At 35.1% G+C, this 26,012-nt stretch overlaps 1 protein-coding gene across 1 annotated transcript in view; it reads left to right on the plus strand.

Moving 5' to 3' along the window:
• Positions 1-25,808, plus strand: part of LOC143397495 (hyaluronidase PH-20-like) — a 29,199-nt gene extending 3,391 nt beyond the window's left edge. Inside the window, exons 3-5 of the mRNA XM_076853566.2 lie at positions 2,261-2,665; positions 5,020-5,175; positions 25,734-25,808. Coding sequence (XP_076709681.2) covers positions 2,261-2,665; positions 5,020-5,175; positions 25,734-25,808 — 636 coding nt within the window. The remainder of the gene's footprint in view (positions 1-2,260; positions 2,666-5,019; positions 5,176-25,733) is intronic.
• Positions 25,809-26,012: the final 204 nt, after the last annotated feature.

Here is a 26,012-nt window from a genome sequence, read left to right on the forward strand (position 1 = left end):
TGCACACCATACTGTGCAATGGTGGTGTACTCAGTTCCCAGTTCTGCATTCAATGGTATCAGATTAGTACTTGAAATTGACCATTGTAAGAGTATCTACAACATGATAAATTTTCAAATGCTGTAAACTAGCCCTTATTAATTAAAGAACCAGTTTTAGATCTTTCCATAGGCTACACCTTATTTAGACTAATGAGTTTCAAGTTATTCTCATCTTTTTCCTCCTCTGTTTACCTACCCCTGTGGATTTGGGGGAAGCAACTGCAATGTCACTTGAACTTGGTATAAATTCTTCTATGTCCTTGATATTGGGAATGTAATACTGAAGAATATTAACAAAGTCTTTGCATGCTTAGAGTTTATGAGTGCATCAATAAAAACATTTGGTATGATAAGTACTATACAGAGAATTAATAGAGAGATATGAGTTAACAAGAAAACTTTCTGAGAAAGGTACTGTCTAATTATAGAACTGTCAGAAGGACAAGATGGAGTCAACTATGGTAAAAATTGGGGGAAAGAGCCTTCCAAGCAGAGGGAACAGTAATGTGGTTTGAAATAAACCTGGTATGCTAGTGAAACAACCACTGTATTGAAGGAGAGTGGGTGGGGAGGGTTGTACAAAAGAAGGAAGGGTTACACCATGAAAGACCTTATGAAGTCAAGAGAAGTTTTTATTCTGAACTCCATGCAAATCCATTGGAGAGTTAGAAGGCAGATGGTTTTATTAGCTTTCTATTGTTACCATAAAAGTTACAATACCTAATGGCTTAAATAACAGATACATATCACCTTTCAGTTTTGTAGATGGGAAGCCCAGCAGGGTCTCCACGGGCTGAAATTAAAGTGTCTGCAGATTGCATTTCTTTCTAGGAGGTTCCCCAGTTGCTCATCTGGGTATTCAGTTGATTTAGTTCTTTAGGGTTATAGCAATGAAATCTCTATCATCTGACAGGCTATTGGCTAATGGCCATTCAATCTTCTAGAAGTCCCTACATTTTTCAGCTCCTGCTCCTTTTCTTCTAACTTCAAAGTTAGCAGTGGTAATTTAAATTTCTTCTACATTTTGAATCTCTCCCCTTCGTTCATCTTATCTTTCTAACCCAGCTACAATCATTTCTGTACTTTCAATGACTCACGTCATTAGATTGAACTCTTCCAAATAAGTCAGGTTAATCTCCCCTTCACATGCTACATTCACTCAATCATATCTACACAGTTTCTTTTACAGGGTACATTAACATCATTACATGTTGTGGGGTTAAGGTGCAGCCATCTTTGAAAGGTCATTATTACTCTAACAATAGATGGTATCAGCTCAAAGAAAGTAATAAGAAATATTAAAAGGATGAGTGGGAGCCAGGGTACCTCCACCATGCCCTGTGGTCTGCTGAAGGAAGAACAGAGCCAATTCACTCAATGAAACTGCTGAACATCCAAGTGACTATCTTTGATGTCTTTGAAAGGATGATGTCCAGATTTTAAAACATCCCTGTCTCAAGATGAATCATTTTAGCCATTCATCATTCATTCTCTGCCAAATTTATAAAAGAGCTGTCATTACTCACACAAAATTTGACTCTATGTAACATTTAATCTAAAATATACTCAGTTGAACCTGTTTGGTTATTTTGAGCCATTTGGAATTTCTTTTCAGTGCTGTTTAAATGTGTCTGACAAATGCGATTCTTATTACATTTATTTATAACTTATTGAAGGTTAATTGAAAATATGTTAGGCCCTGTCTTAAAATTCATATACCTCTTTTCTTTTTATCTTCAAAACAACCCTTTGAGATAGGTTCCAAAATTACCATATTTTATAGGTGATGAAACCAAAGCATAAAGAATAACCAAATTAACTAATCAAGGTCACCAAAATAGGAAACTTAGAAGCTTGAGAATCCCTAAGTTCATAAAGTTGTTATTGATGAAACCGGGACTGCAGTCAGGGCAAATGAACCCCAGGGCAGATATTCTAACAGCTGTACAATACTATCTGCTTGATTAATTTATGAATTATTGAGGAAGACCAAGGCTTGGATATGTTAAGCTTCAACAGATCAATTATTCAGTGGCATGAAATGGCATGTGAATGTTACAAAAATAGTGGAAATAACTTTGTTTTTTTAAGGTAAAAAGAGAAAATATTTCCTGTCTTTTGGTGTGTCTGGTTTACTTGTTCTTAAAAAATGCTTATTGCTGTAAATTAATTTATATGCGAATTAACTTATATCCTGATATTGTCTTATAATTCTACAGAAGGCTTGCTTGAACCTACAGGATTACATGAAGATTACACTGAATCCTTACTTAATTAATGTAACCCTAGCAGCCAAAATGTGTAGCCAAGTGCTTTGCAAGGAGAAGGGAATTTGCATTAGGAAAAACTGGAATTCGGATGACTATCTTCACCTCAATCCAAGTAACCTTGCTATTCAAATTGGGCAAAATGGAAAGTACATAATACATGGAAAACCCACATTTGAAGACCTACAGCATTTTTCTGAAAAATTTCATTGCAGGTGTTACACTGACTTGAATTGTGAACAGAAATCTGATTTAGAAGAGGTTAAGTTTATTAATGTGTGTGCTGTTGAAGACGTTTGTATAGACACCTCACTAAACCCAGATTCCACTATTAAGACTCCCCCACTTTTAGCCTATGTATCACTGATAACACCTTTTGTCACACTGGTTACCTTTGGACTTTCTAGAATGTCATATGAATAGCATTTCAATGTGTTTTAAATTAAATTTGTGCTCAGCAAGTTTTTTTAGATTCATTCACACTGTTGTATATTTGTGTGTGTGTGTGTGTGTGTGTGTGTGTGTGTGTGTGTGTGTGTATAACTAATACATTATGGTGTGTTGTATTCTGTTTTATAGATATATCACAATTTATTTTTTTCAAGTGTTTGTGGACATTTGGGTTATTTTCCAGTTTCAGTTATTATAAATAAGGCTGCTAAAAACATGTGTGTATAGTATTTCTGTAGGAATAATATTTTATTTCTAATACCAAAAAATGGAATGACTAGTTTCTATGGTGAGAATCCATATAACCATATAAAAACTGCAGAACTATTTTTCCAGAGTTGTTGCATTTTATATTCCCATCCATGGAATGAAAGTCCCAGTTGCTCTATACCCTTACCACACTGGCTATTGTCAATCTTTCTATTTTAACAAACCCTAATGTCTTACACTAGAAACCTACTGAGTTTATAATGTATAATTATATCTAGTTAACATTTATAACTAATGATGTTGATCTAGTTTTTGTGCAGTTTCCTGCCATCTGTATATCTCTTTTTGGTGTCTGTTAAAATCCATTGCCTTTTGGTTCTGATTAAATTTTTTTGTCCTCTTCTTATTGAGACATTTTTGCATGTTCTCAAAGCAAATTTTTTATGGACATAAGTATTTTAAGTATTTTCTTCTAGTCTGAAGATTTTCTTTTGGTGTTTTGAAGTAATGGTTTGAAAGAATAGAAAGTATTACAAAATTGAATAGTGTTGGTTTAGATAATCTAGCTAAAAACCACATGTTGATAGGTGGATAAAAGCTAGCAACATATAGTTTAGTATAAAGACACAGGTAGTTTGAAAGCATATGGATAGACAAAGATATACCATGTAACAGAAGTCTAAGAAGGCTGGAGGGGCTATTTTAACATGTTATAAAATGGTTTTCAAGACAAATGGTATTTCTAGAGACAAAGGGGGATATTTCATAATGATAAAAGGGATGACATATCAAGAAAAGATCATTATATGTGACTAATTACAAAGTCTTGAAGTACCTGAAACAGAAAAAACAAGTCTTTGCAGAATTAAAGAAAGAATTTGGCAATTTTATAGTTGTAGTAAGAACTTTTAATAATTGTCCTTAGGTAATTGACAGGAAAAAAAAATCTAGACATAAATCAATCAATTGATCAAATTGAATTAAGTTGTATAAAACACTAGTCCCAGCCACTGAAGAGTACATATTCTTTTCTGGTTCATGTGTACATCCATCAAGTTTTTATACTCAATGAATTGAAAAGAATCAAAATTATATGAAGTGTATGTTCTGGCCATGCACAGAAACAAATTAGGAATTAACCATAATAAAATATATAGGGAATTTTCCATCTGTCTGGACATTAAGGAGCACACTTGTAAATAATTCATAGATCAATTAACTTTTGACAACTTTGTGTCTCAAATCTTATTTGATTTTTTTAACAAAGGACAAACTAATAAGACCTTCCCCAATTATTTTACAGAGCTATTGAAGGATGAGATGAGGTGATAGAGATAAGATTGTTGTTTGGACTATTCAGCATTCTCCCAGATAAAGACTTTGAAGCCTTCTCTGATTAATAGCAAGCCTTTTGTAGCCAAAGTGGACAACAATGTGCCAAAGGGAATAAAGTCATGGCCATCTTTGCCCCTGATCAACTCTTCTGGGCTTCACCATCTGCAGCTGCTGTCCAACGCTGTGACTTACAGTGGCTATGATTTATAGCTGCTTTCTGAACTCCACCATCACTACCACCACCACCACCACCACCTTCTGTCTGGATTCTTCACATCCCCTAAAGGAAGAAGCATCCTTCTTGAGGGAATCAAGTAACACCACGTTCTAAAGTAGAAGTCGGGGAAGTTAAAGCAATTGATGATGCTTTTTAGGATCCTTCCTGGTGTAATTCTCTCATATTTATTATTTTATTTTCCTATTCTTTCCCTTCTTGTTCTCCTATACTGTTCTTTTCCCATTCTCTCTCATTACCTTCCCATTCACCGCCATTCTAGCTCCATGGTGGAATTCAGAACCAAAGCTGTTTCTCTTAGTTTCCTGGAAATCAATGTTTTTTACTTTAAAGATTGATTTTGATGCTGAGGTCCAGAGTAGTTAAGCGACTTTAATTTGCTATGATCTGCTCCTTTGAACACAAATTATACCTCTGAATTTTAAGATCAGGTGAAGCTTATATGAGAATTGTCTTGGTGGATGCTTTTCCTTTCTCTGAGAACTTCCTAGTAGACTATATTTTCCAGCGCTTCTCACTTTTTCTTTTGTTAATGACCTCGAGTTTGGCTCTAAACCTTCATGATGTCATCCACGATCTCTTTATACCACAATTTATGTCACCTTCTTGGATCTGTCTCCCCTTGACTCATTCATTGGTCAGCCTCTTCTATAATTTCTCTCACAATTTTGCTTCTCATTCTCATTAGGTTGGATGCCTTTTTTGGATTCTTTATTCTCCCATATCCTAAATGTGAACATTGTATGAGAACACTCTTGGCACTTCTCTCTTGCCTGGTTTCCTGTCTATACTCTGTCAATTCTTAAGGAATAGGAGACTGCTCCTCTGCTCCTCAGAAGGAACACTCCTGATGAAAAAGCCATCTGCATAAATACATTACAGTCCTACAGAATATTGCAGCAACTTTAGGCAAAATTCATCTTATGTCAGAAGACAATAGAGAATAGTGACACCTTTTTTATTTTTAAGTGAATTTACTCTACAGACCTCAGCTAACTGAAGCAGCTTAAAAGTATAGACAGCACCAACATCAGCACATGATGCAATTTGAGAGGGAAAAGAGAGGAATAAAAATAACTAAATATTCAATTCTTAAGAATCCCTGTTACCTTTTCTGGAATAACCTCTACAAAATGGAGTCAACAAGCTCTGACCAACATGAATTGACTCTTTACCCTGATGTTGCTTTCCTAATTCAGGGTCAGTCATTGTACATGATCTGGAATCTATTAACTTAATCTATATGGATATAATCTATATGCCCATAACAAGGTGCTGTTATCTTTGTTGTGTAGATAATGAGCCAGTTCTAGATTGATGAAATTTGATATACCACACATGACTGGGTCTTACCAATTTTCTGGATAGTTAATGTAGGACAAGTTACTTGTTTCAGGATCAATTGCTCATTAGAAAAATTGTTTGATTGGCAAAAGAGACTATTTTATGAACAAATTCAATGAATTTTCTTGAAAGGTTATTTGAGTAAATCCCAGTCATCAGAAATGTTTATTTAAGCTGTACCTATTCTGGTTCCCATCCCACATACACACCTTTAGAAAGGTATGAGGATAGTCAGTGATGACATGGACTTGGTACTTGCAAAGAAAAACAAATGAATTAAATGTCATAGTGTGCAAAGGCAATGAGGAAAATAATAACTATATGAAATATACCCTACATAGATGTGGTCCTTAAATATAGATGCCAGTGTACCACAAATGAATAAAAGTACCAGCCCTCCTTGAATTCCCAAGAAAATCACACAAAATCCATGGGCTGTCATTATATGCAGTTGGCATGTAGATCTTGCTATCTGATTACCTGATGTTGTTAATCAAACACAAATAACCAGAGGCCAAGTTTAGTGAAGACCAGGGATTTACTGACTTTGTATATTTTTAATACATATGAAATTCTGCTATGTACTAGATTTATTAATATTTAAGATAGACAATACCTAATTTCATTGTGTGTCAGTGGAAAAAAGATTGATTCTATTTACAAATAATAATAAGTTATGAAGAAGTAACCAAGTGTGCTTTGAAGCACAAGAATGGGGGTATCTTAATTAATAGATTCATTAGAGTTCAGGGAATTTTTTTTTTTTGGTAATCAAATTTAAATTGGCATAAAGCATAAAGATAATTTGAATCATTATTTTTTTTTCTCTAAACATGTGGTATATTGCAAGGAACATGTCAGTTTATTTTATCATAAGTAATAATGGAGTTAAAAACTGATTGACATTCAGATCAATAATCAATGAAAATTATCAGAAAATTTATTGTCTTTTTCCTAAATGGGAAAACAGGTCAATTTGTTGGATACCACATATCAAGCAGGGCCTGAGATGCTTACAGAGACATGATTTCAAGCCTTCCTCAACTACTATTAAACAGTCTTTGATAGCATATCTGAAACCCTATTTCTTCCCTTTTTAAAGAATAAAGAAATAATAATACTATACCCATTTATATTATAGAGAGAAAATATGGCTGAATAAAAAGTAACCAAATTTATTGAATATTTTAAAATTGTATAGTAAGGTAACATATGGCCATTTTCCTAATGGGTAGCAATGGTCCTTTTTTTAAAAAGATTAAATAAGAAAATTTTGCATTACACCCATGACAAAATACTTATAGTTTAGGTAGTCAATGTTATTTTCTTCCTGATATCCATTCTCTTTCTTGAGGAGTGAAATATGCATTCAGACAGAAAATATCTATGTCAGAAAATGTGGAGAGTAGTCAAAAGTAAATTAGCAGACCTTCATGAATATTTAAAATAGTGTGAAAGCCCACTTTTTTGTGCTAATTTCTGTTATTATAAAAGTCATATGTGAACAAAAAAATCAGTCATACGTGGTTCTGGTCCCTGGAGGATGAATCTTAAAGAATTTATTTCCCTGCACAGCATAATCAGGTTTCAAAGGAATAATCAATAAGTGACTAAAAAGCATTTTATGACGTCAGCATTAATATGAGAAAACCTGATTTTTAGTCATAGTAGCCTATCCTATTCGTAGAAGCTTCTTATTTTCCAATCTCAGAAAATAAAAATAAAAACTCCTCCCTCTTGATCTTGAGAGAGAGAAAGACAGAGACAGAGATGGAGAAGGAGAATGTTCCTTCTTGTCGTACCTATTATAATGGTCAATGGTAATCAAAGGTAAAGTCTTGAACAAACAGTAAGGAAAAGAAATTATTGATGCCTGAAAGAATCCCATTATGTTGTTTCTCTTGGGTCCTAATGTATCTCTCTCTACTGCTTAAGAATGAAATATCTGATCTGGGTGTGGTATTTCTGTTTGGGAGTAGGGCACCAGCTGTCTTCTTAAATTTCCATGCCACTTAATCTAGCTCTAAGCTTGGTTAGCTTTCGATTTACCATGATGGCAACAACATCTACACAGGGTCAAATTTTCAGCAAGGTCTCTGAGGTAATGAAGTGCACAAAGAATGGTGATAAGAGAGCAGCCAAGTTAATTCCTTGAAGCAGGTGCAAATTTATAGTCTCAAGAATCATTTTTGGTGTGGTATAAGGAGTGACCTGTGAATGGGAGGAGTTAATATTGGAAGCCAAGAACTTCAGAGTTTCCCAGCATTGTTCAGGGATTATCATTTAATTAGATTTGCTAATTCTAATTCTAATTTATTACCCTAGTGGTCTGCTTCCATCCGCCTAACCATCAAGAAGGTCAAATTCTCCAAGATAGTCATCTAGAGAATTACTCAAATCAAAATTATTTGCTGTATCAGCCATCTAAATGCACAAACTAAACCAGTGCCAGATAAAATACTCATATGTCCACTCTAATTACCACTAAGATTTTTCACAAGCTACTTTTATACTTTGCAAAATTTCAGAGTCTTTCATGCCTATATTAGGTCAGAAGAATAAAAAGAGATATTAAAATGTACTTTTTGTCAGTCCCTTAAAGAAATCAAATAATTTTGTCATTATATGATGTAATTTACTGGAGTTGACAACAGTCCCCTGAAAGTGATTTTACATTGTGCTCCCTAATATTCATGTGTCAGAAAAGGTATTAATGCGAACTTATCACACATAAGCACATGCAGCACATGCATGAAAACAAAACTGTAAATGTTACCAAGAAGTCACACTATCACTTGTAGATATAGCTTATACCTTTTTGAAAAAGAATAAATAGATCATATATAATCCAGAGAATACCACAGAATTAAAATCAGAATACTAATGTCATAAATTTTACTACTGTATTGCTCCTCATTTGCTACTCTAATGCTGTGTGACTAAATGCCCCAAAGCACAATATCCTAAGATGTCAATCATTTGGTCTTATTTCAGTAAATTATTTGTCCTGGTTCTGGCTTCATTGCTGGATGTGGGACTGCTGGATCTCTGCATCAGGCTATGAATCAATGTCTCCTTTAGAGGTCTCCTTCTAGGCCTCACTACCTTGGAATATCTAACTGATTGCATTTAGAAGATAGTGGATGAATGAATAAAACCATGTAATGCTTCTTATATCTTAGAACTCTAGTTTTTTGGAACTCATACATGGTTACTTCTCCCACCTTGCATTCGTGGGAGTAAATCACAAAGAGGAGGCAAAATATACTCCTCTCAATGAGTAGGCAGGGACAAGATAACTGCTGAACAGTAAGTAATTTTACTAAGTTGTAAACAATAATCTAACTTCCTTATTTTACAAGGAATAATATTGGAGATGTGAGTGCATGCATATGCGTGCACATGTGTTGATGTGTAGTGTGTGTGTGTGTGTGTGTGTGTGTGTGTGTGTGGCGGGGAGGGGTGGGAGGGAGAGAGAGAGAGAGAGAGAGAGATATTTATCCAAGGGAAAACTACATGTTACTTTCAAAACTGGAATATAACAATATACTACATATTTTACAATGAGAAATTCTGCAGAATTTGAATACAATGCTTTATATTATATACTGTACTCTTTTTGAAATTGACATTTTTTAATCAAGTAATATAATGAACAATTGCATCTTGAATGCTCATTGGAGGCAGTAAGAATATGTCTTGAAGATGTTTTTAAATTGACAGCCCCCTCCTCCATACCCAGAAGATACACAGACACACAGAAATATCTACACATATCCACACATAAACAGTAGAAGGAGGGGGAGGGGAAGGAAAGGAAAGACAGAAAATATGAATGCAGAGATGCAGTTATTTACAAAATTCAAAGATGATCCAGCCCTAAATGAATTTGGAGCTTCAGAATTTATTTTCTGAGGAGTTTGGAAATTTCATGGAAAAAATGGAAACTGCTGGGTAATTCCTTTTCCAAGTTTGTTATTTTGTTAACATGAATGTGAAGTGTGGGTTTGGGTAATCAGGGCAACAAACTCAGTAGAGCCAAAAATGTGTATTCCTTCTTCTTTGTTGGAATGGAAAGAAAATCATTCCTTTTAAAAATTTACAAGACTTTTTCTTTTTCCTCTTAGGAAAGCAGAATGTGCTGACAAGATAGGTTAATCAGAAGCTATAGAAAGTATGAATATTTTCTTTCTTGACATAACCCCATGAATATCAAAAAGTGAATTGCTACAACAGAAAAAAATACTATTACAGCTGTGACTGGTAATATGTACTGAACAGCCTGCAAATCTCACCTCGTATCACTCCGGAATTCTCACCACACATTTACTGAGCTGCAGATGGTCTTGCTTTTCCAATGGCAGATAGCTCTACACTGTTAGAATTACCAAGACTTAACTTTTCAAGCAAGTTTTTGCAATCTTCCTACAGATCCTTTAATATAATGAATGTAGAAAGACAGACAATAAAACTACAGACCCTAAGCAAAGTAATCCACTTTAGTTGACACATGTTGTGTTGTCTTCAAGTAGACATGGTATATGGAATTAACTCTATACAGAAAAAGGCAAATTCATACTTTCTTGACAATGATGATTCTACTCTTTTTAAATTTTTGTGTTTTTTCTTTACAACTTGTGATTTGAATTTTCACAGGTTTATAGTTGAATACCATGGAGTTTATCTGCCAAATATTTTCCAACTTTGACCTCATATTAAAAATTTAAAAGAGAATTGACATATAACTTCAATAAAAACCCAGTTTCTCCCTATTGGCATAGTACTGGTATAATTTCAGAGTACTTTCTTCTCAGTCCATGGGACAGGTGGGAGGTATGGGGAGAATATATATATATATGTTATTCTTTTTCCTTTTTATTTTCCTATCTATTATAATGATTGATTTTTTTCTATATGTTTCCTGCAATGTGAAAAAAAGGAAAAGGAATGGGTGTACAATGACACTATTCCTTACATAGGAACAAGGAATCTTAGACTGAATTTGAGCATTTTTAGGGCCATTCTTGAGCCTTAGAAACTCTAGCCTCAGATGAAAAGATTGCTGTAACATTTTTGTCACTCAGCACCATCTCCATATGAATGATGGCTAAATTCTCTGCAAGATGTGGAAAGACCCTTGTTATAACCACCTGACATTTTTGAGCAAGGAAGTTGCAACTCTAATTCCTGTTGTTGTCAGTCAATTATTATTGGCTCCTTAGCAGCAGGTATCGGTCCTCAAATACAGACAGCTATTTATCTTTTCCTTTTTATTAGTCAGAAAGTAAGGGTAAAACATTTGGATATGTGCAAGCTTTTTTCTAACATTTTACTGGAAGGGGCAAAACTTAAGTACATGAAAACCTCTAAAGGACTATCTTATTGCACATAGGGCAGCATCTGTTTTGTAACAGTCATCTGGAATAACAGGGCTATGGGCATCTAAAAATTAAACATGCCTTATTTTCTGAAGTGTTTAGAAATATAATTTTTATGTAAGAAATTCAGCAATCTGGCAAAAGGAAACTTTATTAAAAGACAGTCTACTCTGTTAAAATGTCCCAATATGGGACAAATTTGCAATCATTCCAATGTAGTCATTTGGAAAAGAAATAGCTACAAACATTTAAAAGGAAATTATATAGCTCTGAGCCATCATTGTGGGATACTATTGGAAATCTTTGAAGCTGGGATTCTTGAGTAGCAGAAAGATTCACAGAGCAACAGGTAAACGGAAGAAAGAAATAAGGTGACCAAAGGTGTAACAATTACTTATGAAAGAAAAAGAGTTTCTCTAGTAGCCTTGTTACTACTTGTCATAAAGTGAAATTGCCTTAATAGAATTTATAATAAGGATATGAACACAAATCCACCTTTGACGTGCTCCATCAGGCTTGTTATGGTGCACACAACATAAGCTTATCAACTATTCCTCCACCCGCCATTCATTTGATATAATTATCTGTATTAAATTTATTAAGGTTAATGGATGGTATATCATGCCCACTGAATATCTTCCCAGTCCCTCCTCCTTGGAGCCTTCCGGCCCTGCCCACAGAGATGAACCTTTCTTACTTTAGTTATACTATATTTCCCTTTCCTTCAGATCATAACTGATTGTATCAGAACTAGATACCTGATCTATGCATGCTTACTTTCATTTTCTCTCCCCAGAATTGGTTATGATTTAAGTTGACTAAGAATTTACACATGGTAAAGTTTATACAAATGTGCTTGAACAGTGGTGCTGAGGGAAGGATGTATTATATCACTTCACATCCTTAAATTGTAAAGGTTTTGAGAGCTTAAAATAATGAAATAAAAAAAGGAGTGTTCAAAAACAACTAAACGTGATTCTTCAAAAAACTCTATTAACTTCCTACTAATGGATATTAAAGGGAAAGAATAACATCTGTACAACATTGACGTCAGAGCATTTTTACTAACAATAATTGTAATAATGGGATTTTTAAATTATTATTAAAATCAAAGCAAAAATGGTCTTTGCTATATTCTTCATGATTAAATAACAGTGCAAATTCAGATAGAAACATATTTTTACTATTGATTCTGCCTCTGAGAGCTGAAATGATGGATCACTAAATCACCATCCAACTGATATCTCCCTACCAGGACTCCCAGAGCTGTCTGCACAGGGTCCAGAACTTAGACCCATTGTGTATTAGTACAAATACTTAGAGCCAGGGATGGAAAAAAATTTAAAGAGGATCTTTACCTCCTCTGGTAAAGGCCTTTACCACTTTTCTTGTTTTTGGCTTTGATACCAAATCAGTCAACCCATCAAGCAAACAAACCTTGGGAAATCAAAAAAAAATTTTTAATGAAGAGAACAAAATATTACCCTTGATGATTCACACTCTGGGGTCTAGTTGGCATTTGATCAAAGTGTTTCTAGAACTTAGACATGCAAATAAATCAACTGGATTTTAGTGAGATTCAGATTCTGATTTTGTAGTTTTGGGTGGGACCAAGAGTCTGCATTTCCAACAAGCTCCCTAGCAAAGCTAATGGCCTTAAAATAAGTTGCAAAGTTGTACAGTGAGAATACAGTTGGAGATACCTCCTCCCTATCTATGAAAATGCTTTGGACTATGCTAACCAATAGGGGGAAAAAGAGTAGAAGGCACTTGTTAGGGTTTGATTGTGGGATGTCCCCCAAAAGCTCATGTGTGAGACAATAAAAGAAAATTCAGAGGTGAAATGGGATGGGATGATGAGTGCCTTAACCCAACCCGTGAATTAATCCCCTTACAAGATTAACTGAGTGAGAAATGAAGACAGGTAGGGTTGGCTGGATGTAGGTCATTGTGGGTGTGCCTTTGGGGTATATATTTTGTATCTGCCAAGTGGAGATTTCTCTGCTTTCTGATCATCTTCATGTGAGCTACTTTCCCTCTGCCTCACTCTTCTTTCCTGATGCTTTGCTTTAACTTGAGCCCTGAGTAATGGAGCCAGCTGTCTATGGATTAAGACCTCTGAATCCATAAACACCCACCCGAATAAGCTTTTTCTCCTCTAAAAATTGTTCTTTTCGAGTATTTTAGTCATAGCAGAAAAAAAAAAAAAAAAACCTGATTAAAACCATTCTTACCTGAGAACTTCACCACCAAATGTTGTTCGCAGAGGGCTCATCATATGGGTATAGGAATAGGGAAAGGCTCCTGAACCTTAGGTTTTATGACGTTCTGGATTTGAACAAATAGCTCAATTCTAGCTTAGAAAAAATAAAGAAGAGGGGTTCGATACACTCAAGGTCATCCTTACATAAAATTTCTTATCAAAATAGTTGCTGGAAAAATTTTTAGGACACAAATTCCTATGACTCAATAAAACCACTGAACAGCATCTTGGCATGACAAGCCAGAGCTGTGTGTGTTTACACAACCGAACAGGTGATTTTAACACCTTCTTCTGGCTAAGAACCCTGAAATAGAAATTAACAGATATTACCTCTGGTTTACTATGACAAGGCTCTGTTTACACAAGAGTCATTCTGGTACTTATGTTGAGGAGGTTAATGGTAACCTGAACATACAAGAAAAATCTAATAGGAGCCTCTCTGCCAATATATGGAAAAATATTTCAGTACATTATTAATGCATAATACTTTGATTATATTTTAATGCAAAATAACTAGTCTAGAGATAAGGATTATTTATTTATTATTATTTATTTCCTATCTTTGTTTTTTGCTTTATTTTTCTTTTTCTGTGGTGTTGGAGATAAAAACCAGGGGAACTTCACCACCAAGCGATACTCCCAAGCCCTTTTAATTTTTTCAGACAAGATGTCAATGATTTAAAAAAAAAAAAAAAGATGTCAATGATTTGCCAAGACTGTCCTTAAATTTGTGATCCTCCTGCCTAAGTTTCCCAAGTCATAAGGGTTACAGGTGTGTACCCCCACACCCAGCTAGGTCCCTTATATTTGAATAATTTTTAGTAGTTTACAATTTATGTCTTCATATAATGCCAACTTTAATCCTGCAACAAGCTGATAAAATGGGTACCATTATTTCCTCTTAACAGATGAGGAAACTGAGACAGATAACTATTTACCCAACATCACACAATTAGGTGGCAAAGCAGAACTTATATAAGTTTTGTCAGATATTTATTCTTGAACTCTATAATGTACTACTAGCTTCTAGTCACTATAAATAATGTTAAACAAGTCTATTGTTTAAGTCTTATTAAAAACTGTTTTCATTTTTTTTAAAAAAACTTATATGTTTGATTTAAAATTTACTATCTTGAACAGGAAGAGAACTGATTAATACTTTGTCCTTCTGGCATTAAAATTTGCATCTCTGTTCTCCATGCAAAGGCCAGATTGAGAGTTGAGTAGCAGAAGGAGACAGAACCAGAATAAAATAGAAACCATTTCACTGGTAACAGGGAACTTTCAGAAGAAGAAATTTTAAAAGGGTTATTTTATCACCATCTGTGAGAAATTCATCTTCAATGACAGAAAAAGTTTCAAAATAATTTATGGGGAAAATTTTGCTCTAAACTGTGAAAAACATTTCTTAACAGAAGGATGTGGAAATTGATAGAACAAGTCAACAAAGTCACTTTTTTCCTATAGAGTAGACTTGATGTCATTGAAGAACATTGGGCCTCCACTTGGTCTGTGGGAGAGGAGAAAAATTCACTCACATCTAACTCATGGCCCCAGAGATTTTACCTCTTAGAATTTATTTATATAATTACAGAATTCTTTAAAGTAGCTGAACGCCATTCGCTTTCGCCTGACAGCTGCCTTTCACATTTTCTTCTCTATGGAGCCAATGTTTATTTCTGCTAGAAGACTCTAAATCACAAGTCATTTGACACTTCTAGTTTGTCTTCCTTAGCTGGAAAGGTTAACTTAATGCTTTTTCACTGCACAGTAGAAATAGTTCTGAGAGCAGCATCACAAGGTTTGGTCTCAGAAGCCAGGCTCATTTTGAAACCTATGCCTCTACCCATTCTGCCCATGTCCCCAGATTAGGTTCTTATGAGCCATGAACCCAGCTGGGTATGCTGAACTCTGAAGGCTCATTCCTGAGGAAGAAATGAGCTGTCTCATCCAACATTCCATTTGATCCATGAAATAGTAGGATCAAAGTCTATGGAGATACCAAGGCTTAATATTCTTGCCTGGGTTTGGGCAACTATGTGGTCCAACCCACATCCAGGTATACTGCTGCAAACATATCACAGTTCAACTTCTCTTTCTGCCCAATCCTATTTTCCTGTTTTCTTACATGTAGCATTCCCAAGAACCCTCTCCAATAAAATTCTGCACAGAGACCTTAGATACTCAAAGTCTTGGGTCCCATTCTGTACCACCACCAGTGTTATGAATACTTTACCTTAGGGCAAAGACATTTCTCAAAAGTCCCTTTAATTAACCCATCAAATATTTACCAGGTCCCTACTCTGTCAGGCATGGTGTTAATTTCTGGGGATACAATGGTAAATAAAACAAATATAGTACATGACTGTGGAGATTGCACACTGGTTGGGTTTATAAAAAAAAGAAACAGGTGTATGTGCTATAGTAGGGGCAATTCAAGGTGGAAGTACCAAATCAATTACTGGAGAATTAGGGGAGAGTCTCAGAAGGCAAACATCTCAAGATGAGAACTAAAAGATAAATAAGATGGCCCATGTGTAGGCGTCAGGGTATATTCCAGGTAGAGAAAACACTAGGCTTTAAAAGCCTGAGAGCAGAGATAGAAGCCACTAAAAATATTTCATGTATTAAGAATTTAGAGTACAACACATAGGAGTGGCAGGCATGAAAGTAACAGTTAAACATTCCATTTAAGGATTTTATACACATATACCCACAAAGCTTCATTGAGGTATGATAGACAAAACAAACTGTATATTTAGCATACAAATTTTAAGTAAAAAAATAATCCATGAAATCACCACCACTATTATAACAACAAACATATCTGCCACCCCTCGTGCTTCCTCATATACCTTTGTAAATGCATCTTCTTAGACTTCCCCAACCTGAAAGCAAATAGTAATATTCTTGTCATTATAAATTATTTTGCACAGTTTAAATCACATATGGTTTTCCTTTTATTTGGCTTCTCTTACACCATAATTATTTTGCAACTCATGTATGTTATTGCACGTATCAATATTTCATTCCTTTTCATTGCTCAGTGGTATTTCAAGTCATGGGTATACCACATTTTGTTTTATCCCTTCACTTGTAAGTGGGCATTTAATATGCTTCTAGTTTTAATTTTCACAAACACAGCCAAGAAAAACATTCATGGATAAGTCTTTTGTGGACATTTGTTTTCATCTCTCCGAGGTAAATACCCAGGAGTTGGATGGCCATATGGAAGATACATATTTAACTTTGTACAAATCCACACACACAAAAATGTTTTCCAAAGTAGTTGTAAAACCCCACAAGCAGAGTATAAGGGTTCTGCTTCTTTCAAATTCTTATCAACACTTGTTATCATCAGTGTCCTTAATTTTAGATATTCTAATAGTTGTATAATGGTACCTGCTAGGATTCTGGTTTGTGTTTTCATAGCTATATCATTTTTTTAAAGATTTAGTGTTTTTCACTGGTTATAAGATACATGATTATCATGTTTCTTGGTATGGTTTTCTTCATTTTTCTTATTCTTGGTGTTTATTGGTTATTTGGACATATCAGTTTATACATTTGAATAAATTTGGAAAAATTTTTGAGGATTATTTCTATAAAAGAAGTCTCTTTTTCTACCTCATTCCCCTCTCTGTCTTCATTCATAGAGTTCAAGCGCACCTATGGTTGGTCACTTGAAATTTTCCCATGACTTTGCAATGCTCTGCTTACTCCTTTAGGTTTTTCCTTCTATGTCTCATTTGGGACAGTTTCCATTGCTGTCCTCAGGATTGCTAACATTTTCTGCAATATATATACTTCCATTCATCCCATCCAGTATATTTGTCAGCTAAGATGTTGTATTTTTTTATCTCTAGAAGTTCTACTTGGTTTTTCTTAAAAACAATTTTCATATCTCTACTTAACACATTCAGCCTTTGTCCCAGATTCTCCAGCCTGTGGACTGCTATTACAATTACCTGCCTAATATATTTGTCTGATTATTTTAATGATGGTTTTAGTTCTGCTTCTGTTTCAATTGACTAGTTTTTCTCCTGATTATGGATGCCATGTAACTGACTCTGTATGGTAATTTTCTATTCTTTACTGAAACTTGTGAATTTGAATTTGTTGTGTGCTACATATTTGTGTATCTCTACAAATATTCTTGAGGTTTATTCAGGGATGAGGTTAAGTTCATTTTATTCTTGGTTTTAGCAGTTGTTAGGCCAGTCCAAAGCAAAGTTCTGTCCAGGGTTAATTATTCACTACAACTGAGGATTGCCCTTCAGGTACTGTACCCAGATGCCATGAATAGTGAGTGTCCAGTCTGCCTGTAGAAATAGGCACTATTCCCAGCCCTGAGTGAGTCCCATGTACTCTTTGCTTCATTCAAGTAGTTTTTTTATGTTTTTGTTTGTTTGTTCATTTTTAATAGGCTTCAAGTAGAGTGTCCAGATGCACCTGCTGACCTATGAAATACTCAAGGTAGCAGGAATTCTCAATATCTCTCTAGAGTTTTCTTTGTGCCCTCTACTCTCCACAAATTGCCAGCCATGCCTCCTTAGAATAGGGAGTCTGGTAAGATGCCCTGGGATTTTCCTTTTCTGTGTTGAAACTTGGAAACATTCTCGTAGCAGTAAGTTGGGGTGATCATAGAGTTCATATCATTTCCTGTATCTTGGAAATCTCTGCCTTTTTTGTTTTCTTTTGTTTTTACCTCATGTCCAGTGTCATAAAAACCATTGTTTCATATGCTTTTTCTATTTTTATGCTGTTTTAGGCAGGAGGATTAATCTCTTTCTTATTTTTTCAAATGTGACTGAGATTATAAACTTGGAATGACTGAACTGATTTTGAGAAACATTAGAATATAGCATGGAGAATGTTGAACTCCAGGCAGAGAGACCAGGCAGAGGGGAGGTAAGGCTGGAGGTCAGGAGAGAATAGTGGCCATTCACCCCATCCAGTGTGTGTGTGTGTGTGTGTGTGTGTGTGTGTGTGTGTATACACACACACACATATATATATATAGTGAGCTGTAGATTAAATGGCCCTGCATTGCCAATTATTGTTAAAAAGGAATCACAACAGTTACCATTGTATGAAAGAAGGAAGAGAAAGGGTGTTTATGTGTGTGTGTGTGTGAGTGTGAGTGTGTGTGTGTGTGAGTGTGTGTGTGCATGTGTCTCTGTAAGGACCAAAATAAAAAGAAAGGAGTTGGGGCTGGGTGTGTTCTTCAGTGTTAAAGTGCTTGCTTCGCATGCATGAGGCCCTCGGTTCAAAATCCCCAGTAACACACACATACACACCTACACATATCAACTTCCAAGCCCATCTCCAGTACAACATGATGTAGAGTCTTTCATATTTTATATTGCAAAAAGTACACTGAGGTGTCATTCTGTATGTTTGTTGCATATTTTCCCCCTCCTCTACTTGCTCATATACATCTCAAAGACATAGCTCTCCATTTCAAACAGCTGTAAGAAAAGAACATACAAAGAAGATTTAAATACAGGCGTAGAGAATGAGTTTTTCAGATAATATGGGGCTGGGAAAGAGGATGCATAGAAGTGTGTGTTTGAGTGTGTGTGTGTGGTGCGGGTGTTATTGTATGAGACTCAATCTGAGGAGGAACTGGTGGAACAACCAGGTTTCTGGGAGACCGGGGGATCAATCTTCTGTTGTAAGGAATGGAAAAAGCATAAAGGACTTAACACTCAAACCATTTTTGAGCATTGAGAAATTATTATTATTACACACAGGCTATACATCAACCCACTGTCCTGTTGGTTTAAGATCCTGGAATAGAGGGTAGGAAATGGGACAACTTAGATGCAGATGGAGTTGTGGGAAAAAAAAATTGTGTCCCATGTCAGTATTGGAACTAACTAGACCAGCTGGGCCTTCTGTACGCACTGTACTACCACTATAACCTGTTAATGTGTGTCTCCACTCTTGGAGATAACCTCGTTTCTCTCCCATTACTTTCCTGAATTTTCCATCTTCTATACTATGAAAATCTGCTCATAGGATAGGAAAAACATGAATGATCATGCAGTTATCCTAAGCAGACTACTACAGCAATATCAAAGAATAATTCATGAAAAATGAAGATTATTTTTATTGAAAGAGAGCTGTGAAAGCATAACAACCAGGTGATTTTCTTTCTATAATTTTCATATTTGTGTTTGCTATTCCCTGGAACCAATTCTGAGCTCTATATCCCTTGAGCTATACCTTCTTTCCATTGCAGTATAAGGTTTCCTACATGAAAATCCTCAGTAAATGTTGACTCACTGTCAAAGACTTATGGAATGACTTAGGAGAAGCTTCTAAAATGTCTAAGTCCGTTTCCTTCTGTAAATTTTTTTTCTCAATTACTTCAGTTCACATTTTTTTAGAGACAATATATGCATAGTACCTTAAAATATAAAAAACCTTGGTCCTAGGACTTGAAAGGAATACCATAGCAGTTCCTCAACATCTGCCTCCATCCCAATGCCTCTTCCTGGAAATCAGACCTTTTAATGTCATTCAAACCAAATGAACTAGAGTAGAAGGAAACCCTAAACCTTTTCACATCACAGTGGTAGGAAGTTGCATAGTCAATTGGAGTAGTCCTTACCCAAGAAGAATATGTAAATGGATCCTGTTAGGTACAAGGAGAAAACCAAGTAGACACGGTGTTTTGTCCATTTATTACCAAAGTCATTTTTGTGTGTGTATGTGTGGTGCTGGGAATTTAACCGATGGCCTTGTGCATGCGAGGTAAGCATTCTACCAACTGAGCTATATCCCCAGCCCCCAAAGTCATTTTTATAGTTAGCAGAGCCTCTTAGTAAGTCCGTCAGTCAGGCCATAGTCACTTTTTCCCATCACCCTCCTCCTCCCTGTCAAGCTAAGGCTCTCCTGCCCTTTAGGGGAATGTCCATGGCACACCCATTCTAGTGAGTTAAATATTTGAACCAAAGGACATCTCTCATGGCCTTAGGCTAAAGTTTGGAGGCCAAATGTCCAATGCTTGGAATCTAACACCAACTTCTAACCACTCCCTGGAAACAAGAAATGCCAATATTGCACTATTTGGGGCATTTTATTATGCACTCCACAGACATTGCTTGAATTAATTTCACAAAACACTCTGAGCTAAGTAATCCAGAGAAACTGAAAATTTAAATAACATATCCAACAGGGTGGACCTAAGTGTAAAGAGTATGCCCAGAGACAGAGCTTTTGACCAATATGCCTCCTCTCAGCTGGCAAGAATTCCCATTTGGGAAAACACCTTTGGTTGTTATTCCACTCCCTAGCCCCTTTCCATGCAAATATCCTTACCTACAGCTGAAATTTCTATTGAATCAAATAGTGATGTTCCTTACTACATATCAAACGTTTTTAAAAGCTGATTGCTCTTAAATTAGAAATTCAAGAAAAAATTATAGGCTAAAGAACAGAATGAAATCAAACTGCAAATTAATAATTTCTCTAATAACAGGTTAAAAAACAAAGTATTATGATCGATTTAGTTTACAAAGATGCTGTTGAGTGCCTACATTTTTGTCAGGCATCCTGTTGTACATGATTGCAAAAATGTGTTGGCCTTAGGAAACTAATGAAGTTACCTGGGAGTTCTTTCACTTTAATGGAAATAAAATATAGGACAAGGTATCACAATTTTTTTTTTACTTACTTTGTGGTAGCTTGATAACTGATAATCTCAGTGAACTGATTTTATTGAACCACTTTCAAGAGCTCAGAAAGTGATTCTGACTATGCACAGTTTTCTACAACATCAGAGAAAGGTTTAGCTGAGAAGTAGCTATTACCATTAACAGAATTTATACCACTCAATTTCACCACCACCAAAAGGTCAAATTTGAAAGGCTTTCTTAATGTTAATTCCTTTCAAAAAATGTGTTTCTGTCCAAAGAATAAATTAGGGAATTAAAAAATGATCAACTCCTCTTTTAATCTATATTGTTTTTAATCTCTCTAGTCCTGCACCACACCAATGATAGAAGTCTAATAACACAAGTCTATGTAAATTTATCTCTAATTCTCTATCTGCTTATCTGTCATCTGTCTATCTTTTTATATAACTAACTATCTATCTATTGCTAGGATGATATAGATGCTAGAAGGATGGGTAGATCTTACAAGAACGATTGCAGATGAGGTTTTGTTGTTCGTTTTTATGAAAACCTTTTAATTGTAGAAATTGCCTAAAAAATGAGGTGGTTGAGGGCATAGATTCCCTTTGAAAAACGGGTATTTTCCATTTAAGTGCCTTCTAATCAACAATCAGTAAAAGACCTTTTAGAAGCTTTACCATGGGCTCTTCTCAGTGATAGATAGTCTCTCAGGGCACTTAGTTAAGCAAACCAAGAACAGAATAAAAGCAACAGAAAAATTACTTGAACTTCAACACAGCCCAGACTGCCTGTTCTCTATTAGGAATGCATCTGTTAGCAACCCTTCCTCATCCCCATCCTCTCCTAGTATTTAAAGTTTTAGTTGTGTTCTTTGGTTAGAATTGACCAAGGGTAGCTCTATTTGTTAGTTTGTTTTCCTGAATGTACTTACATAAATAGGCCAGTATAATGAGCAAAAGAAAATACAACCACCTACTCACCTTCAGTCTGCCTTACCTTTACAAAAGAAAGGCTGATCTTGGCTGTGCCTCCATTAGAAAAGTGACTCTCTGTTACTAATTGCAGAAGTGATAGTTCTCCCAAATTTTACAAATAACAAATGAAGATTAAAAAAAATATAAAAGCCTGGATTTTACTCCTACATGAGGCACACTAAAAAATAGCACCATGGTGTGCAGGGTTATTAACCAAGTACATTAAACTGCCAGAAAGTTGAAATCTCACTGCACTGTTGGCAGCCAGCAGGATTTCTCCTGGCAATCTGGGGCTGTTGTAAGTGCAGACAGGAATGGAATTGCACAGCCAGCTTTCCCTTATGGGGTAAGAAAAAGGCTGTGCAGAGGTAAATGCAGAGCCTAAGTGCTTTAGGAAATGAGCTCTAGCTCTTCTTTCTTGCCTCAACATCTAATTTGCATGCAGAATTAACTGGGTGCTCATAGCAGAAATACATTGAGATTAATGAGCAATGTCCATGATTAAGAACTCACATTATGAGGGTCAGATTGTAGGTTTGCTATTTGGGGAGGGAAATGAATTTATCTGATGCATGATAATAAAAGAGCAGAGGCATGCAGTAAATGCATGTCCAAACACGGTACATATATACAGTATTCTGTTCCCTCTAAATACAATGAGCACATCTTTCTTTCATATCTGCAGGTAGACTCGGGTGTCCGCTTCTGACTACAGTGTGTGCGTGGACCTAGGCTGAAGGACTATTGCTAGCTGAGGAATATCCTGACAGAGGTCAGGTCCCACTATAGCCATGAGAGATGCCTCAAAGTGAGATCTGATTCTCACTCTAGTTACATCATTGACAGTGTAATGCTTAAGTTGCTTCTTCGAGTCTCAGTTTTAACATGTAAAATGGGGATAATAATTGGGTTTCCCTCATATGGAGGGAAGATTAAATGAGTTACTTCATGTATATAAAATAGATCTTACAGCATGATAAATGCTCAGTGAAAATTAGCTGTTCTCCATAACACAATGTGGCAGAGCTTTATCTTCATGTGTTGGCATGTTTATTTTTCATGCATTTTCCATACCCTGCTCTCTTTGGCAACTCAAGTGTCTCTTTTACACCCCAGATATGCCTGAAGCAGAAATAAAAACTTCAAACAGAATACTGGCATAATGCAGGTGAGAAAGATTTGGATACCTGCTTACAGAATGGCAGAATCTCCTAGAGGACCAAGGAGCCTCAATCAATGGTCATCAGATATTTTCTAAAATAAATTTTGGAAGACTATTTATCCTCTTCTACAATTTTAACTTGACATCTAAAATCTTTTTATAATGAATTTACTAAATATAATTTCTGGCATTTGATAAATATGAATGTTTTACAACATGGTTACAGTACTCTTTAATATACTCAATTTTAAAAAGCACTTCAACAATTTCCCTGTTGATGTTTAGCAATTTCAATCACAGGGATGTACCATCAGAAAACTATTTTAGCCATTTTAAATTAAGTCTCACTTCAAACTGGCAAAACAAAGTCTTGGAAACCTCCTGACTTGAAAAATAAAACTGTTTTTTTTTGCACAGTTATAACAGTCCGCACATTCTCAATATCTGGAATGTAAATTTTTTTAAAAAAGCTTTATAAAGACATAGCTAATTACAATAAACTGTACTTGTTACCCTTTTATTTAGAGATATTTTGATTCACCTGATATATTCAAAAAAGTGCTAGGAAAGAATCAGAATTTTATTTAACTATACTATTTCCAACACAATGTTTTAAAATTAAATTATTTTATCTTATTATATGCTTTAAGTATACTTTATTTATACTTTGGTGTCACAGAATAACTGATTCAATTTATGGAGAATAGCTATCCATAACCTAATCAGCAAAGTGTGTCCAATTTTATCAAACTTATGTTCTGTCAGAAAAAAAAAATTCACTGTGTGTTTCAATTCTAACAAATTTATTAATACACTTATCAAGGGTTATTATAAAAACCTGTGAGAAAACAAATACTAGTTTACTTTAAGCAGTCTTTATGATTAAAGTGATGTCATTTAAAAGTAATTCATGTGTTATCAGAACGATGTAATAAGTCAGTAAGTTACTTTTTAATTTAATTTGCAATAATTCAATGAAATGTCCAGCTAAAGCAGTAAGATCTTACTATGTAAGAGGTATAACATAAGACTTGATGATACTCAAGTACACATAAAGATTCATTAGTCAGCTACTGATAAGGTGTTAATGTTTAACAATCAAACAAATCAGGTGTATGACATCAGCATCCTACGAAAATAACTATTTATTTCTAACATAGTTCTGGTGTCAGCTAATCAAGGTCAGCGTGGATGGGGGTCTCTTGCATTCTTGGTGAGGTCTCTTAATTTGGAGTTAGCTGACACAAGCTGGGTGCAGAGGCTGACTTGGCTATTTTGCATACGTCTTCTCTTGTTTTCCTGAGATGAACAGGTTAGCCTGGGCATATCCTTCATAAGAGGATGACAGGATCACAAAAGAGCAAATATTTCCAAGAATTTGAGTCTCTCAAGGCTTAGGTTAGGAACTAGCATGCTATCTCTCATTTTATCAAAGAAAGCAGGTTATAAGGAACAGGAAATCATGCTGTACCATAAGGAAAGCACACTGCATAGTCACCCAGATAAGGAGATGGACACAAGTCAGAAAAGAGGAGGGAGGTCAATAATTCAACCTTCTGTTACTGGGGTAATAAATGCTGAATTTTAGCTTTTGAGACTTATTAAACATGAACCACATAAAAAAATCACACACAATTTAATTGAGTTCTTCAGCTATCATAATCAAACTTTTCCTGTATGTTGAAAAGGGAGAGAGAAACTTATACATGATGAAAGCTAAACAGCCTGATAACTAGCATGTAGTTTTGTTTTTGTTGATAAAAAAGAAAAACATTGAATATTTTATAACATGAAATAAAATTAAGATCACCAGTAATTGGTATAAGTATCTCATTATATTTGATAAGATGGTTCTAAATATCTCGCTGAATAAGTTGTATCAAATTTGAACTAAATTATTTAAAAATCTTACCTCTGAGTTTCAACCAATTTGAATTGAAAATGTTGACTGACCTATAAAAATATTCCTGTTAAAAGAATTGACATCATTCACATATTCTATTTTGGCTATCTGAAAGTTATTCTCTTTCCAACTAAATAACATATCTTTGGGATGATATTTGAAAAGAGTTGGAAAAAATTGCTTACATTGACGTAAGTGTTGTTTTGCATTTATTTCTCACTTTCTGCTTTACTTTGTTTGCAGAACTTTAGTTTTTCAATAATGATGCATCCCTTGATACTGGTGAGGGAATGAGAAGCAAGTTCTTAAATAATCATCTTTACTTCACATGTGCACTACCATATGTCTGAATTCAAAACATCCCGACATGACTCAAAATGTCTATTTCCTACAAAAACACAACATAAAACTGGATGCATTAACTATTGTAGTTTTAAAAAGCAGTTTATGAATGATATGTAATGTCTCCATCCCTGTATATTTCTTTATTCAGATTAATTCTGTGTAATTTTTTTTTTCTTCTAGGTGGATTTTGAGTTCATTCATCAAGTTCAGGCAATGTCTTCAAAAATTTTGATTCGACCATGTTTAAATGTGTAGATTAACTTGAGGTCATTATCTCAACTTTACAAAACTGTTTTTCTATATCAGATTATGACATTGATATATGTATTAGTCACTGGTATTCATAAGCTAATACTTGCTTCCTCTCCATAAATCCTTCACATTTCTTTCTGAGGTTCTTCTTTGACATTGTTACCTCTACTTCTGAGAGTAAAAATAGTTTTAATTGTAAGTATTGAG

This window comes from Callospermophilus lateralis, chromosome 1 (assembly GCF_048772815.1).
Source record: "Callospermophilus lateralis isolate mCalLat2 chromosome 1, mCalLat2.hap1, whole genome shotgun sequence".
NCBI lineage: Eukaryota > Metazoa > Chordata > Mammalia > Rodentia > Sciuridae > Callospermophilus > Callospermophilus lateralis.